Source organism: Chroicocephalus ridibundus, chromosome 3 (genome assembly GCF_963924245.1).
Source record: "Chroicocephalus ridibundus chromosome 3, bChrRid1.1, whole genome shotgun sequence".
NCBI lineage: Eukaryota > Metazoa > Chordata > Aves > Charadriiformes > Laridae > Chroicocephalus > Chroicocephalus ridibundus.
In genome coordinates, this window is record NC_086286.1 from 12,216,595 (window position 1) to 12,232,967 (window position 16,373).

The 16,373-nt window shown below is 48.9% G+C and overlaps 1 protein-coding gene across 1 annotated transcript in view; it reads left to right on the top strand.

Annotated features, from left to right (window-relative positions):
* The window catches only part of ACSS1 (acyl-CoA synthetase short chain family member 1), a 39,023-nt gene extending 25,262 nt beyond the window's left edge, over nt 1-13,761 (top strand). Inside the window, exons 9-14 of the mRNA XM_063328023.1 lie at nt 2,291-2,403; nt 3,304-3,430; nt 5,084-5,211; nt 6,771-6,834; nt 7,412-7,530; nt 9,311-13,761. Coding sequence (XP_063184093.1) covers nt 2,291-2,403; nt 3,304-3,430; nt 5,084-5,211; nt 6,771-6,834; nt 7,412-7,530; nt 9,311-9,484 — 725 coding nt within the window. The 3' untranslated portion in view covers nt 9,485-13,761. The remainder of the gene's footprint in view (nt 1-2,290; nt 2,404-3,303; nt 3,431-5,083; nt 5,212-6,770; nt 6,835-7,411; nt 7,531-9,310) is intronic.
* Nucleotides 13,762-16,373: the final 2,612 nt, after the last annotated feature.

A 16,373-nucleotide genomic window follows, 5' to 3' on the forward strand; every position in this document is an offset into this window, starting at 1 on the left:
AGTTCTTCACAGTGCAGACGAGACACTTGGTAGTTTTACTTTTGTCCTTGGTTTTATAAAAAAAGTACAGCTGTTGCATGCAGCTGTGAACAAAAGCTGGTTTTGAAAGACATCTCCGAATAGGCCCTGGAAGCTTTTGTTTTTGGCATCATCTTACAGTGATTTAGACTGGGCTGGTGTTTCTGAGATGGATTCCCCCCCGCAGTAGTCAATCCAGTCTGTCTGTGGTGGTGAAGACCATGGTGGCAGAGAGTAGGTGCTGCACCCTGCTGCCAGCGGTGATTCACCCACGGCAGAGGGGAGCCTGGTTCCACGCATCACCCTCCCCACTCAGACTCTGCTGTCCTTGCTTGAAGTCTGGGGTGGATTTGAGACATGGTGACGGCGTGGGCACAGGTAATGTTGAAGCACGGCTTTTCTTCTGCCAGCTCTGCCTCTAAAGAGACAGACTTCGTAAAGACGGGGCAGAGCTTAGAAGTCTTGATAGCTGTCATCTATCAGTGGCTAAAGTCAGTACTTTCAAAGCAGTTTAAAATAGGTCTTTACCATGCAAATAATTTTTCAAGCACCCTTTCCACCATGCAGCTCCCTCTGGAATGTGACTTCACTGCCTTACGGGCAGCTGGCTGCAGGATGTGTAGGAAGTGTCAAAACCCATGTTGAAACGTAGCTTGCAGTGCTGTATTCAGAACGAGTACTGGCTTAGGAAGAGCAACCAGCGCTTTGATCAGGTTCCCTGCTGTGGTGCGGTTTTTGTCTGTGCAAACAGAGAACACCAGGTGTCTGGGGTGCTTTTTTCTTTTTCTGAAAAAATTCAAGATGACCCTTTCAAAATAAGCAGAAACATTGCGAAGTGGATGCGTGCCCATCAATGAAATGCGAAATAATTTTGTGTGTAAGCCACATCTGAAACTATTTTCTGCAGGTTTGAAGCTTAGGGATCCCCGAAGAGACCCTTCCTTATAGCTACGTCAGGGCAGCTGGATGCAAATTCAGGGTCAAAGTCAGCCTTTCCAACCCCTGGTTTCAGTTTTCACAACCTCAGCAAAGCCCGTAGAGGAATGCACTTTCCAAGCGTCAGAACATACCTTCATTTATAGAGCTGTATTTTTAAAAGCCTAATGCTCCTTTGCTTTTGTCTCTCTCTTGTGTTTCTGGATTAGTTTTAGAATAGAAAAGATCTGATTAAGGTTGGAATCTTATTTAATGTTCGTCCCAGCAGGAATGAAAAAGGATGATTAAAAGGTTCAATTTTGAATAGAAGATAAGCTCAACCTACCTGTAAGGGGTGGGTTAGTCTCATCCTCTGTAATAATAGTAATTCAACCTCCTGAAGTGCTTTTCATGCCAACCTTAGGCAGCTGTAAGAACAGCGTCGGGAGATAAATCCCCTGACATGCTTATGCTTTCCCTGTAAAAACACTTCTGGATTCGGAAATGGGGCTGGTGGGTCCCACCCCCGCCCCCAGGCAGCCGTGTTAAGTGTGAGAAAGACCTGCAAGGCTGTACGTATGCGTTAGAGCTGCCTGTGTCTGTTGCTGGTTGGTGGCTGGAGGACTGGGTTTATCTGTGAGCTGACTGAGGGCCAGACGTAGGGATCAGAGCGTGTGGACTGAACCAATGGGGTCTTCGTTGTGCCCGGTTCCTTTGCCGTGGACGGGACTGTGGGAAGGCTGTTGAACGTAGACGTTGTGGCGCCTGCTGCAGGGTCCGCAGGCCATCTGGTGCAAAGCCACTACTGTAGAACTGTGTACTGGTCTCCTCTGAGCCTTCGAGGAGCTAAGCTGGATGCCAGCGATCCTCGTGCTCTGGGGCATGGCAAGCTGCTCTTCCCCCGTGGTGGCTGCTTGGCCACACTCTCTGGTTTGTCACCGGTGTACAGAAGGGACAGTGATTTTTGCAGCCAGCACTGAATAAGGGAACATGCAAACAGGGAGCAGGAGTAGTTCTTGAGCCGAGCTCACCAAAGGGAGACCTGCCAGCAGCTCTCCCCAGCTCTCTACCACCTGCAATGTCCCCTGTAGACAGAACAGGCCTTGGTGGTGTCATCTTGGGTTGCCAGATGTTTTTCTATGTTTAAGTCTTTGTTGTATTCACAAAGAGCTCTTGGTTTATCAGATCTGTGCTGCTTTCAGACGGCTGTGCTACGTGGTGGTGTGTAATTCCTTCTCAGTTGCTTTTTCTTGCAAGGTGGCTTAGCTGTTCTCTTCTTTAACTAAAAAGAGCTGGAATTTGCTTTCATCCAGCACCGGATGGACCCTACATATTTTGTTTTTCATTATTCTTCCAGAAACTGGTGGCATCTGCATTGCCCCACGGCCTTCAGAGGAGAAAGCTGAGATCGTTCCGGCTATGGCTATGAGACCTTTCTTTGGGATTGTGCCCGTGCTGATGGATGAGAATGTGAGTTGAGGGTGTGCTGGGTGCCCAAAAGAGAAGCTGGTGTGTGTTTCTGCCTTAATTGCCTTTCTGATGGCAGAGGAATAGGATCCGGAAGGATGTTTGTTCCTCCATTAAAATGGTAGAATAGATGATCAATTTATATATTCAGCATATCTCAAATGTCCGTACAGACTGTCGCCTGGGCGTTGCAAGCTGTCTGCAAATCTCCAGAGGAGCGTTTGCATTTTCAGCACCTCTTTTATGGTCTTACCCTGCTTCTGATTAAGAGCTGCTGCTGTCGCACAGCTCCCGGGAAGCAGGGAGCTGAACAGTTGGATGCAACGTCCAGTGAAGTGGCAAGACTGGAACAGCCGATGGGACTGGTGGAGTTTTCCAAGGGAAATGCAAGGCATGAGGCCCTGCAACTGCGTGTGCCTGTGAGAAAACTGGCGCTGCTCTGTGAAGCTGTGCAGGGCGATCCCCATCTGCGCTCCAGTGCTCTGTTAAACAGTGAAGCGTGTAATTCTCCTCCAAATACAGTTTGGTAAGGGAATGTGGGAGTGAACGAAAGGGAAAGTGGCAGGCAGGGGTCCAGGCATTTCCCTGCTAGCCCCATCCCTGGCATCCTCTGGCTGCTCGGCACATCTCTGCTGTCATCTTTGCTGGCATTGCCCTCCGGAGAATCACAGGACTCACTTTTCCTTTAGTCTTACCTGCTGTGCTGCTGGCCTCAAGGGGTGAGGAAGGCAGGATACAGCCAGTGCGTAATAGCTCCACGAGTGTGTTAATTTTCTCCACCCGTGGCCCTCCACTGGCAGCCTGCGGTGAGCAACAGGGTGACTCTTGCCAGATCACTGACAAAAAGCCCTTATTGTTCGTATTTTGTTCACCTGATCATCCTTCCTGTGCTTGAACCTGCAGGGAAAGGTAATAGAGGGCAATGATGTGTCCGGTGCGCTCTGCATCGCCCAGCCGTGGCCTGGCATGGCAAGAACAATCTATGGAGATCACCAGCGATTTGTTGATGCCTATTTCAAAACCTACCCAGGTAAGGAAAGTGCCAAGGGAAGGCAGTTTGGGCTGCAGTATAAGCACACTGAATATTTTCAGCAGCACTTTGTGTTATTTCTGTACCAGACAGATCTTGGTTGCCTGGGGTCGTGTGTCACGTGTTGCAAGCACACGCTAATGGTCGTAGATAGCGTTGACCTTTCTAACTGTCAAAAAGGAGTGTATTTTTTAGAAAGTTTAATGCCTAGATTTTAAAGTCCAAATACCTTTTCTTTGGGCCATTTGTGTATCACTTGGAAATAAGCATATTGAATGGAAAAGTACCTCCTGCATCACTGAATCTCACCCCTGCTGTCACAGGCTGTGTTACATCCTTCCTTTTTAAAACATGGTCAAGTTGTGCCTGGCAAGTAATTAGAAGTGTCGGGGAAACGTTTTTTGTAGGAGATTGGACAAGACCACTGTCTTCACTCAGGGGAGCAACTGAAGAGGATTTGAAAGCTACAAGGTAGACAAGAATTAGAGAGACAATCCTGCAAATTGTACAAAATGGGTTGGAAAATAAGAATGGGAAACTGGTAGAAGTTGAATGAGCCCATAGTCCCTTATTACTCACTACATGTTCCCATCTGAAATCTTGTTGATATGTAGTTGGTAGTTGTTTAATTGATTTAGAAGGGCAGGAGGCATGACTGAAAGACTATGAATTGGCCAGTAATGGGTCCTGGCAAGAACCACCTTCGGATTTCACAGCACTAGGTGCCTCCTGCTGCTCGGAAGTGCCACAGGAACAATTCATATGCAGATGTGGCTTTGATGAAGAGCCAACACAGTCTGTGTCACCAGATGTGTCCTCAATGACACTGGAGTTTCCTGGAACCACTGGGTCTTTTTCAGTTTCCATCAAATGTTTTAGACTCTCCAAACACCGTGCTCGTTGTATTCAGCCTATTTTTTTCAGCTAATCTGATAGCAGTATTTCTGCCACGCTGACATGCTGGAGAGGGACTGTTATCTGAGATGTGAATCTTTGTTAGCCAGGAGGCTTTTCATCCATCCCAGTGTAAGTGATTAAAAAAACTGGCAGTGTTCCCATGTACAAAATGTAATAGAACTGCTCCCTTTCAGCTGAACAGTTGTAGTTTTCCACGAGCGCTGAGGTGCAGCTAGCAGCAGACCCGAGTTTGACCAATAGCCCGCGGCATGATGGCAAATGGCATTTGAAGTGGTTTTCTCTTAGCGCACCAGGCCTGCGCGCACAGTTGCTGCGCGGCTGTAGGCATGTAAAGCCTCGGGAGGTCAGAGAGCCCCCCTTGGTTTTATAAATCCGACAAAGCATCACCGTGTTGTGTTGCTGGACTTGGCTTTACTACAGGGACATCAGCCGCTGGTTGCTGCTCATTGCCTGCAGTGATTTTGCCCATCTCGGCAGAGATCTGAGCTCCACTGTCTTGGTGCCGCTCAGGTGCTTACTAGGAGCCAGCGCAGCCCAGGCAGAGCAGACGGAGGTTGGAGATGGCAGAGGGAAGTGGGAAACGGTGTGTGGCAAGTCATGCAGCTGTAAGCTTTGGAGGCCCTGCGAGCTGCCAGATCCACGCTACCCAACTCGCCATCCTAGAGCTGTGTCAGAGCCCAAAGCAATAGGCTGGCGCAATTCCTGCTGCTGACCACCCACCTGTCTTTGCTGTAGGTTACTACTTCACAGGGGATGGTGCTTACAGGACCAAGAAAGGCTATTACCAGATAACGGGGCGCATGGATGATGTCATTAACATCAGCGGACACAGGCTCGGGACGGCAGAGATAGAAGATGCGATGGTAAGTTCCAAGCAGGTAGATGTCCCTTGACAGGGCATATCTGTGGGGCACGGTGGCCCTTTCAAAGAAGTTTTTGGAATTAAACAAGCGCAGGGTCGCTTGTCTTCAAACCCCTGCCCCTGCACACACACAGCTTGGTGTGTAACGAATAGCAAATGTGCAAAAGGAAACGGCTCCCTTAATAAGGAGACAACGAACGGGCAAGTGAGAGAGGAGTCGCACCGTGGGCAGCCCCTGCAGTCGAGCTGTCAGACCTGTGTTTCCTCTCAGTGTTGGTTTACTGTTGCAGTTGTAATTTTGGATGCTGGTGGAGTCTCCGTAAGGGATTGTCTCTCCTGTTTCTTCCTTCCCCTCTGCTAACACCTAACCTCTCCTTCCCAAACCTGTGGTTCTTGCTTGTCCGAACTAGCCGAGTATGCCGGAGAATTCAGCAGTGTTAAATACGGAGCAGCCTTGATTCATGTCAGCTGCAAAGCTTGCCTGTCATTTTGAGAGAAAATAATATTAGCTCAGGGAATTGAAAACAAAAAGTCCTCAGAGCATTTATCTTCAAAGCTTGACCAGAATATTTATTTCTATATTATGTGCCTTGCCTGCAAATGGCACTTAAATGTAACATTTGGTAAACCTGAGCTGTGTCTGCTGGCACACAGGATCCTCCTTTCTCCTCGGTGAGGGATTTTTTAATATGTGTGGGTTTATGATTGTAGATATAGGATGCAGTTCCTCTCCCACTCTATCTATGTGTATACATGTGATGCAAATATATTTATATGGTTAATTGCTCTGTGATGTTTTCTTTCATATTTTAATCTAGTTTAAAATAGCATAATCCAGTCTTTGGTGTGGGATTCGGAGATGCGATTTCTTCTGGTCTGTACACCCAAATTGTCTTCTTACTGCAGAAGAATCTTAAATTAAACTCTGAAATGTGACAGAATAAATCACTGTTGTGTAGCATAATAATAAAAAAAATGCATTAAGCAAAACAGCCCTTTTCCCCTTCTGGGAAGATGAAGAAGCCTGATCTTTCTGCCTTCTGGTGTGCTTTGGGCACTTCTAAACACCAGTCAAACGTAGACTGTGATGTTGGCAGCTTCACTTTTGCTCTGCTGGCAACAGTCCCCTGTGGCACAGAGCAACGCAGGACTGGTTTTGCTTATGATTTGGCCGTGGCCAGTCACCACTTGGGACCGTAGCCGTGCACACACAAGAGCACAGACAAAGAAAGAGAAAGCAGGTTTCCAGCTGGTGCAAATTCAAGCTCGGTGTGCAGCGGGCTTAGCAGTGCATGTAGAAGTACTTATTTGCATGTTTAAAAGCAGGGACAGTCCAGTGAGTAAATTCTGCCCCCAGAGCCGTGGCCATGCCCGTGGCCACCAGCTGACCATGCAGTAGGAAGGCGGCATCCAGCTTTCCTGTTGTGCTTTCAGCAGGATCTGCCAAGCGGAGGGTGAGATATGGCAAGGTGTTTTGTTCCCAGAGCAGTTGGCACAAACTCTGCAGGGCCTGAAGCAGTTGTTAACGCTCTGTGTACTTTTGTTTCACTTTTTGTGAAGGCTGATCACCCTGAGGTCCCTGAGACCGCTGTGATTGGGTATCCACACAAGATCAAAGGAGAAGGTACGTGAAAAGCAGTGTCCTGACATGACACCTACATACACTTCCCTTAATTTCTAACCTGGGCTCCGTGGCAGGAGGTGCCTAGGGAACGGGAGGGCAGTTATCCTTGGGTTGACTGGTGTTGCAGCCCCAAGAGGCAAAGACAGCCACAAAAACAACTGCATGTTCCTAAGCTGGGTGCAGGTATCACTCCTCTAAACTGTTTTCACACAGTGTTTACGTATGTGGTAGAGCTTCCTTAAAAAAGGATTGTGCTCAGAGATGTCCTTTGAGCAGAACGGGAATAGCTGATTTGCGTTGGCCAGCTTTTGATCCCAGTGACACTTTGGTAATTTATGTTGAATTGTCATTGTCACTGAGATCAGTCTGGTCCATAGATGCCAAGACAAGGCTGGGCCGTCATCTGAGGGCTGGAGTCTGACTCTGTTTTGTAAACAGGATCTATAGTTTTCTTGGCAGTCCCTAGATTGTGCATAGGAACGATTTGAAACTTGCCTTAGGATTTGAATCAGCATCCCTCGTCTTGCCAGCCGGGATCTAATATGAAGTATGTGCCTTCTGCTCATTTGTCTCCCAGGTGCCTTTGCTTTCATAGTGCTAAAGGAGCAGACAGCTCATATAGACCGTGTCAAGGAAGAGCTCAAAACCATAGTGGCTTCCAAGATAGCAAAATATGCCGTGCCTGACCACATTCTGGTAAGTGGGAGACTGTAACTGGGACCAGGAGCAGGCATGGTGACATTGAGCAAGCCTCACCTTCCTGCCTGCAGTGTTGCTGAAGAAGCAGAAAAACAGAACTAGCTGGAGGGATCCCTAGGCAGGGGAGGGCAGATGCAGTGGTCCTTCTCCATCCCTGAGGATCAGCAGTGACCCAGGGGGTCACTGGGACGGACATTGCAGCTGCTCCAGCCTGCAGAGCAGCTTGTTGGTGGGGCTGTTACAGAGCGTGGTTTAGAGCTACCCTGAGGCTGCTCCATTTGGGCCGAATGCTGAACAATCCTTTAAATGGGATGCAGAGGGTGTTGAGAGCATGATACTTGGCAAGAGCCCTGGCAAAGGGGAACCACAGGTTCACCCTGTGCCTCAAGATGCACTTGATGTCCCTGTTCACCATGCGGCAGCATTACTGCTCCGCACAGCCCTCGCCCTCAGCTAACCCCTTGCTGAAGCACTGTAGCTCTGCTCTCCGTGGCCCTGTGCAATGGGTCAGATAAAACCCCACCACACCGTAGAGAAACGCCACAACCTTCAGTGTCATTGAGAGGCGGAGTGACACTTCCCACTGCCCAGATATTTTGTGCTGATAGTTAGCATCAATCCTAGATCCCAGACCACTGGCTGTTTCTGTTGTGTAGCTCAGACGCTGTTCAGCCTGGCCCTGGGAGCACTGATGAACTCCAGGCTCTGTTTCAAGCCTCCTCACCTTTCAGCAGCTCCCTTTGTGTGTTTGTCCCTCAAGGCCCATCTGCATCCATTCCGCTCTCTTCTTGGAGAGTGGCCACTCTCCACTTTTTTGAGGGGCTCTGCTTTAGCCACATCCTGGGAAGGTGAACACCAAGACACAGGTTACAGAATTACAAACAGGAGCAGGCTAGGGTGGCTCATTCAACTTGGAACAGCCCAAGACATCCCTGGTGGATTGGAGCAGCTCCCAGAACTTGCAGGTTTGCAAGGAAACATCTCTGTTTCCCTGTGTTTGGGGACAGTCCTGCAGAGAAGTCCTACAGCTCTTTCCTTGTGTGTTAGTTAATGCTTTGGAGTTTTGTAGCCCACTGGCCTGATCATGTAGCAAAACGCGAGACCTGCCTAGCGTCTCTGTTCAGTGCCTGAGAACTCTTTGCCAGGCTCAAGTCTATGCTAAAGCCTTTGAATCGGCTGCTAAGTCCTTTGCAGGAAGCATAGCCGAGACATTTAACATTCTTCTGGTTATGAAGGAAGGCGTGTAGGCTGACAGATACAATCAGGCAGAGAGATACATCAGCAGAGAGGAGTTATCCCTTGAGTAGGTGACCCTGTAGCTAGCGTGCAGTATTGTGTGCTTTATATTCCTGCCCTGTAATGGGGACTATGAGTGTCTGTTCTGGTAATGTGTTGAGATGTGTGTCATCATCAGCGCTTGAATTTTCAAGTGTAACTAGCTTTCTAGTTCAATAGTTAACAGCTTATTCAGGACCTGATTCTCCAAAGAGCTGTGTGTCCCGCAGCACCCAGCCTGGAGATACACAGCAATGAGTAAATGGGGAGCAACAGTCCACTTAAATAAGAATAAAATTTGTAGCACAAGGAATTGATGCTAGTGACACTCCTTTCCTTGGACATAAACCAGTGTGCTCAATGGTCTGGTATTTCCCAGGAGCCTCAAAGGAGCTGTGGCTGTGAGATAATGTGCCATGCTTAGGACAGTTCAGCCAGATTCCCTTGTGGTTTCCAGCAGGACCCAGGTTCTAACATAGGTATGTCTTTCCCTTCTCTGCAGGTGGTGAAACGCCTTCCTAAAACCCGATCGGGGAAGATCATGAGAAGGCTGCTGAGGAAAGTAGTCACTGAACAGTCAAGAGACATGGGAGATGTCACCACACTTGATGATCCCAGTGTGGTCAAGGAGATATTGGAGGCTTACCAGAAATACAAGGAGAAGGGTTCCTCATAACAGGCATCTCTGGAATCTCTCTCGTCTGGAAATGTGGAAGGTCCTGAATAGTCATGCAAACAACATAGTTCTGTCTTGGTGTTTTTTTAAAAACTCTGTTTTTTAAAAAAAACTCCCCTTCAAGGGGAACAAGATTTTCCGCTCCACAACGTATTTTGAGATGCACAGAGCTAGGAGCAGCGTGCAGTTTTGCACAGTCAGTGAGCTCCCTTTCATTGCTTTTAGGGCTGTTGCAGAGCAGCCATTGGTGGTTTCCATTAGCTATGATGAAATTAATGCTAGCTAGCTGAAGCAAGATGCAGACGTTAATGTTTCTCATTTTAATGTTACTGTACAGGGAAATGTTTTTATACAACATTTTTGCTGTTTTAAAAGAAGCCCTGGAATACACTTTTCCAATTTTTCCTTCAGCTTGGATTTCCGAGTTCAAGTAGCTGTATTTCATTGCAACTCCGGTGCCTTTTTAGCAGTGCTGGGTATTCTAGTAGATGTTCCACGTGTGTTATTAGTGAAATGAGAAGTCTGACAATTCTTTCTTGTGTTTACCCCGTTGTTCTAAAAACTCCTTTGGCTTTCTTCATATGGATTTGTTCCTACCACTATATGTCATGGCACTTGCCAGAGATGGTGAGCCCATGTCCCTTCATGTCCCACCTAGGCAACCCAGCACTAGCACTTCCAGCCGCAAAACTGAGCCACAAAGCCTGCTACCGCTGGGCTTCCTACATGTCCTCAATGTGTTGCCAGTTGCATAGGAGGGGCCTGGTCCCATGTGTTTTTATTCTGCCTTGAGAAACTGAGATCACCAATTGGGTTTTTAAAGTAACTGTCCTCTTCCTCATCGGTGATGACAACTGGATCAATGTTGTCCATTGTGGTTCACTTCTGCATATTAGGAGCGGTGGTCTACAACTGCTAGATCTTTGTTGCCAGTTGGTGATTGGTGTAGGTGCCTTTGTTTCTTGAAGTTGCTATGAAAAGGGGTGATGTTTGCTTGCTGTCTATCAGAGAAGCATTTGGAAACGAAATCCTCAAGTGGTCGAGAGAGGTTTGAAGCCGGGAGAGATGTGCTGGAGGGTTCATTGTGACTTGCTGGGCTGTGTGATTTCTGACCAAGGCGTGGTTATTTTAGCCCACTCCCAAATGGCCTGTAATCTCGTTTGCTCCAGCAAAGACAAGCACCCAGTTTGGAGGTAGGTTGGTTCTCCTGTCAGAAGTTACGACTTAATCCTTATTATTTCAAGTTGGGTCCTACCACGTCTGCCCCTTCCACATGCTGCCGTGCTGATCTTCCAAAGAGTTGAATGCGGGTGCCCGCAAATTGCACAATCTACAAAGAAGAAGGAAGTGCCTCTTAGATGCCTTCTGGAAAGCGATGATAGCATTCCAGACCAGCAACCTCAGAATAGCAGGGAACAATAGCCTTTGGCTTTCATATGCTTTCAAAATTGTAACTAATACATTCACTGTTTTATTTCTGGACTTGTTCTATCACAAACACATTTTGATTGAAACACTCCTTATATTTGGGCTGTTTGGAAGAATTTGCTAGTAAATCTCCTGTCCTCTCCTATGCCACAGAAAGGCATGGAAAAGCCAGTAGGTGCTGGATGCCTTTGAGAGTTCTGCCACTGCTAAGTTTGGTTTAAGCTCGCTGAGGGGTTCAGAGTGGTTGAAGGGGCCACAAAGCATGCCAGGAAGGCATGGTAGAGGACTCCTCCCCTCTCCTTGGGTGCAAAAGCTCAAGGTATACGCCAGTGTAGCGTGCAACAGTGCTGATCCTGGGAGCGTGTGCCACAAGGGTGCAGGCAGAGCTTCTCCACCTTAACCTGCCTAAGCCAAAGGAGTGCTAACCACCATTCCAGCACTGTGGCTGGGGTCGCTCCATCAAACCTTGCAGTCCTGCCTCTGTCTTTCTCAGGTGACAGTCTGCTTAGTTTCATGGAGCTGTGTGTTTTGGCCCGCCAGACCCCTGAGTAATTGGCAGAATTGACAATTTTTGCTGTAGTTTTACAGGGGTTACTTATTGCTGAATTTAATGGGAGCAGCGCTGCCTTTACCAGTGGGGCTGTGTACTGGAAAGACAATCTGTGCACCTAACTGGAGGCAGGAAAGGCAGGAAGGAAATGGCTAGGTGATCCTGCAGGACCGGGAGAGGAGTGGTGAGTTCTTTGGCCAGCAGAGATTCTGGTACCAAACAGGCAAGCAGACTACTCGCAGTACAATGTGTTCTCAGAAACAGGCATGTCTTAGATCCCAGAGTTCCTCTGAGTACACTAGCTGCATTTGCTGTTGGGGTTTTTTTTTAAGTTTATTTTAAACGTCTCTAGGGACTGGGTAATACCGTAGGGAATATTATGCTTCGTTAACATTCCCATCCTTCTGACTGCAATCCATTTTTGCTTAAGGTAAGTAGACACCCTCTGGACTTTGTAGGAAGTCGAAAATCAGAAGGTTTGATAGAATTGACAAGATGTTAATATTTTAGGAGACAGCCCCTACATACATCTTCTATTGCCATTGCAAAAGAAAAAAAAACTCAATTCCTTAAGTGATTTTCAAGTGGGAAGCAGCGAGGAGTTAATGCTTTTGACAGAAAAAGTAGACTCCCTTATTTAAATGAGTTGTCTCCACGCAGTCTGAAATACAGCGTGGAGGAAGAGAAATGACTTTTGAACAAGATTACACACTTTCCTTTTAGTCAACAAAGCGTTTCCTATATTAGGGATGTAGAATTTCCTTGTCCTGTTGACCTGAAATTTCCATGACAAGGTGTGACCCAGTGTAATTCATCTAATTAGACCCGTGGTCTAATTCAGCTGAACTGTGTCACGAAGACTAGCTATGTGAGGAGCAGCGTGCCTTGAGACGTTTGTCATACTGTTCCTCTGCTCAGGGAAAACGAGAGCTAGGTCCACTCCCTCACCTGCGTCCCTGCTGTCTCAACTTGCACGGGCGTAAGGACCACAGCTGCCAGGGAGGTTACAGACTGACCAGGTACCTGCAGCACCCCAATAAACTGACAGCCATTGCAACCATGGTGTGGACAGACCAAGCTTCACACTGTGAACTTCTGAAGCCTTACAAGCTACCTTTGCTAAAATCATGTCACCAGCGTGTGCCACATGCCAGCCATCCACCACGATGGCTGCTCCGTTTCTTCCTTGCGCATTTCCACAGCTGAGCTGTGGTCCTTGGGATGTCCATCTGCTCAGAGGCCACCTCGAGGTGTTCAAAGAGAGGACGTGGGGCTGTTGTGCTGCCCACGTGGTGTTCTGCAGTGGACACGGCTCCTGCTGGGCAGCCTCATCCCCCACCTCTCCTGGTAAAACTGCCCTTCTGCGAGTACAGCAGCATCGCTCTTGGAGCTGACACCCTGTGCTCAGTTCTCTAATACCACCCTGGGAAACAGAGCTAGACAGGGCTTGGAAGTGGTACTTCTTATAAAAAGAAGAATATTGTGCTTCACTGGGTAGGCTACTCATAGACGGCTTTGCCAAACAGCTGAAATTTTCCAGCCAGAGAAGTCTCCCGTCCTTCTCTTCCCCCATGATCTTTACTAACTGCAGCAGTTGCATCTTCAGTGCAAGCCTGAGTTGAGCTTTGCATTTTCGTTACTCCCTGGATGTCACGAACATCAGCACTGGTGCGCGGCGACGGTGCTTTCTGCTTCGCATGCAGCAATTTCATGCCCCCGCCAGGCTCGTGGTTCAGTGTGGGGTTCAGCCTGCAGAACTGGCACTGATGTCCTCAGTTCTTGAAATGCCAGGCTGGAGGTAGCGTCCGAAAGACGCCGGGGCCTGCAGTCTTAAGAGCTGATCTTCACTAATCAGCGAAGGAGGTAATGATACGTGGAATACTTTACAGTGGGATCGCGGGACAAACTTGGGGGTAATTGCTTCGTTTAGAAAAGCAAAACTGTTGAATTGTTCTAAACCTTTGTGTGTCTATGAGTAATGTGCAGGTTATTTGCCACATTGCCTTTGTAGCTTCATTAAAAGAGAGCCAGAGTCACATTCACTGCTTGCAGTTTGTGGCAAAGTGCAAATGTGCTTGCTTTTTTCCTCACTCAGTTTTGCCAGCGAGACCCAGTCGTGGTGCCTTTTCCCCCACTGGAGACACACCATGATTTTCTTAATTTTAGGATGGGAAAATCCCTCTTTCTAGAGATGAGGTGTATGTTGTACGGTCTACTGTTAAGCCTTTAATTTCATTTTGTATTCTTGTAATCATGCTTTACACACTTTTATTGTCCTTGACCAAAACCAGCTTCTTCAATGACCTCTGTATTCATATTTTCATTAAAGGAAGTATCTTTCTCTGTGCGATGGGTTGGCTTTGCGTCATAGGTGCCCGGCCCTCCATCCCCTGCAGGGTCTGGGACTCTTTCAGTTCTTTCAGCCTGCTTCTGCCAGTTCTGATTATTTTAGTCTGCCAGCGCAGAGCAAAGAAAGGCAAAGGAGTTCGAGATCAGGATGAGTCATCTTGTGGTCCAAATTGCTGTTTTGCTTTGCTGCTTCTCTCTAAACAGTAGCTCACAGGAAATGAGTTACTGCCAGAAAACTGCCACTGCAGAACAACTCAAAAAAGTTGGAGAAGGAGCATTTGCGTGTCAGTTAGAGGCATGTCTCCTGTAAGTCCCGAGGTCCCAGTGCTCTACGCTCGTTTTCCCGGGAGATGCAAACAGAGAACAGTTAGTGGGAACAATTAATTACCATTAGTTGATATGGATGGTTCAGATACTAATCTCCTTGTCTTGTGCACAGCATGCACAAGTAGAAAAGGACTGAAAACAGGATGTGCGTGTCAAACACGAGAGACAGCATTATGTAGAAAGTGAGCGTGTAGCTGCCCCCGACCTGAGCAGATGAGAGAAGAAATTTGTTTCCAGGTGCCACGGATTGCTTGTAAGTGCCAGGAACGCATCCCCTGCAGGGCGCCTTGTCCATTAAGAAGTGAGGAAGATTGCGTTTCACCCTCTGTGTACCACATGGATAACACCACAGTTGCAATGCAGAGACGGACACTGAACATCCTCATTAGCCAACTTCTCCTGTTAACCTCCAGCGGCTCCTTCTGGAACGCCTCCAATTTACTTGGCTCTTGCAACCCTCTGGCAGGTGTCTCTGACGAGTCACGGAACAGGCTAGATAGAAAGGCAGGTGCCCAGCTCCTCACTTTGTGTTCTGCTACTGCAGCAGCCCTGATTTATTTACTGAGAATTTATTGGTAAAACGGAGACTGTGTTTTCCAGCCTAGCACAATTATATTCAGGGGCCGTCTCTGTGGACAGTTAAAACCACAGAATCTGATCTCAGCACCAAGTTTCTGCTTTTAAACTAAGCGGGAACAGACGATTCTTTTTCAGCTTGAAAAAAGACAATTCCAGACAGGGAATTGTCTTCTGGCTGAGTCTGGAGGCACAGCATGTTTTTCATGGCAGTGAGCCTATCCCTGCTTTGTCCTGGATAGAAGGATCTGGGGATGTAACCACCTTTTGGGGTGGAAATGATCACAGCTATGCAAAATTACCAGCCTACAAACACTATTAATGAACCTGCTGCAGCAGCTTTTTCACTCTTGCATCTGTTCCTCTGTAGCTGGTATGTATCTGCCTGGACTCACAGCGTCTGTAGCGACAAAGCTTTGGCTTTTTGGTCTGTTGAGGGTGGGAGAGTGGAAACCCCAGAGCTTTTTAGTGCTTGTCCTGCACCTGGGATGCAGAAGACTCAATTTAAGTTTCTTTCTCTACCTGTCGGACCTTAGGGATGCTATTTGACTTCTCTGTGCCTCAGCCCTCAACACCCCCGGGAACAGCGGTAACCTCACAGCAGAGTTGGGAGGAGAGGTTGTGGACTACTACTCACAAGGTCCTGGGGGGAAATGGTTGTTCAGGAAAGCGGGTGCCTTTAGGGAACAGTGCTGCTAAGCTTTTTGGCAGCTGCTGAGCCTGTTGCCTGAATTCAACCCAAACAAAGAGAAAAGGCCCCCCCCTCTCCCCATGCCCCCTGCTCTTTGCCTGGCTGTAGCCCGTCTCTGCGGAAAACTCACACGTTTCTTTACTAGGCGTGATGCCAAAGAGCCTTTCCCGCTCCTTGGCACTGCGCAGCTGGGGTGGTCCCCTGTTCCAGCCCCTGTCTGTCGAGTTACGCTTGCGAAACGCTGTTTTTTTTGCAGCGTTGACAAAGCCGCGGGTCCCACCTTGGCGTTGGCACCCAGGCTCCTTTTTCTAACGCTCCTGCTCCCGAGCAAGGCAAAGGCGACAGAAAAATCTCAGCACGTTGCGCTACCCTTTTTTTTTTTTGTGTTACCTATCTCTTTGCACCAAGAGAGGCGCAAAGGTGATGTTCTGCGAGCCCGGGGGATGACAAAGGCAGGGGCTGCGGCTGTCGCCCCTCGCATCTGGGTGAAGCCATCCCGTGGGCGCACAAAGCGGGGGGATCGGCAGCTCCGCCGGCTCACCCCACCCTAACCGGCTCCGGGAGCCAGCGGGGGATTTGCCTTCCCCGTCCCAGAGCCACCGCCCCCCCCACCCCGGGCTGCCCTCTGCCTCGCTGTCCCACCGGAGAGACCATCTCCCCCGCCTCTCCGAGGGAAAACCGCTCCCTCCATCGCTCCCTGGCGGTCTCCTGGCGCCATCTTGCGGGCCCTGCGCCTCGGCCTGCCCACGCCGCGCCCGGGGGAGGGACGGCTGCAGCACCGACCACCACCCACGGGAGCCTCAAGGGGTCAGGAGGCCACGGTAGAAGCTCGCCGAGCCCCCCCGTGACGGCGGGCACGGACCCGGCGGAAGGATCAAGCCGCCCTTTGCCTCACGCCCGCCGCGGAGCGGGGCCGCCTTCCGCCTGAGGGACGGTCGGGGGCGTGGCCTGTGCCATCGGGGGCGCGA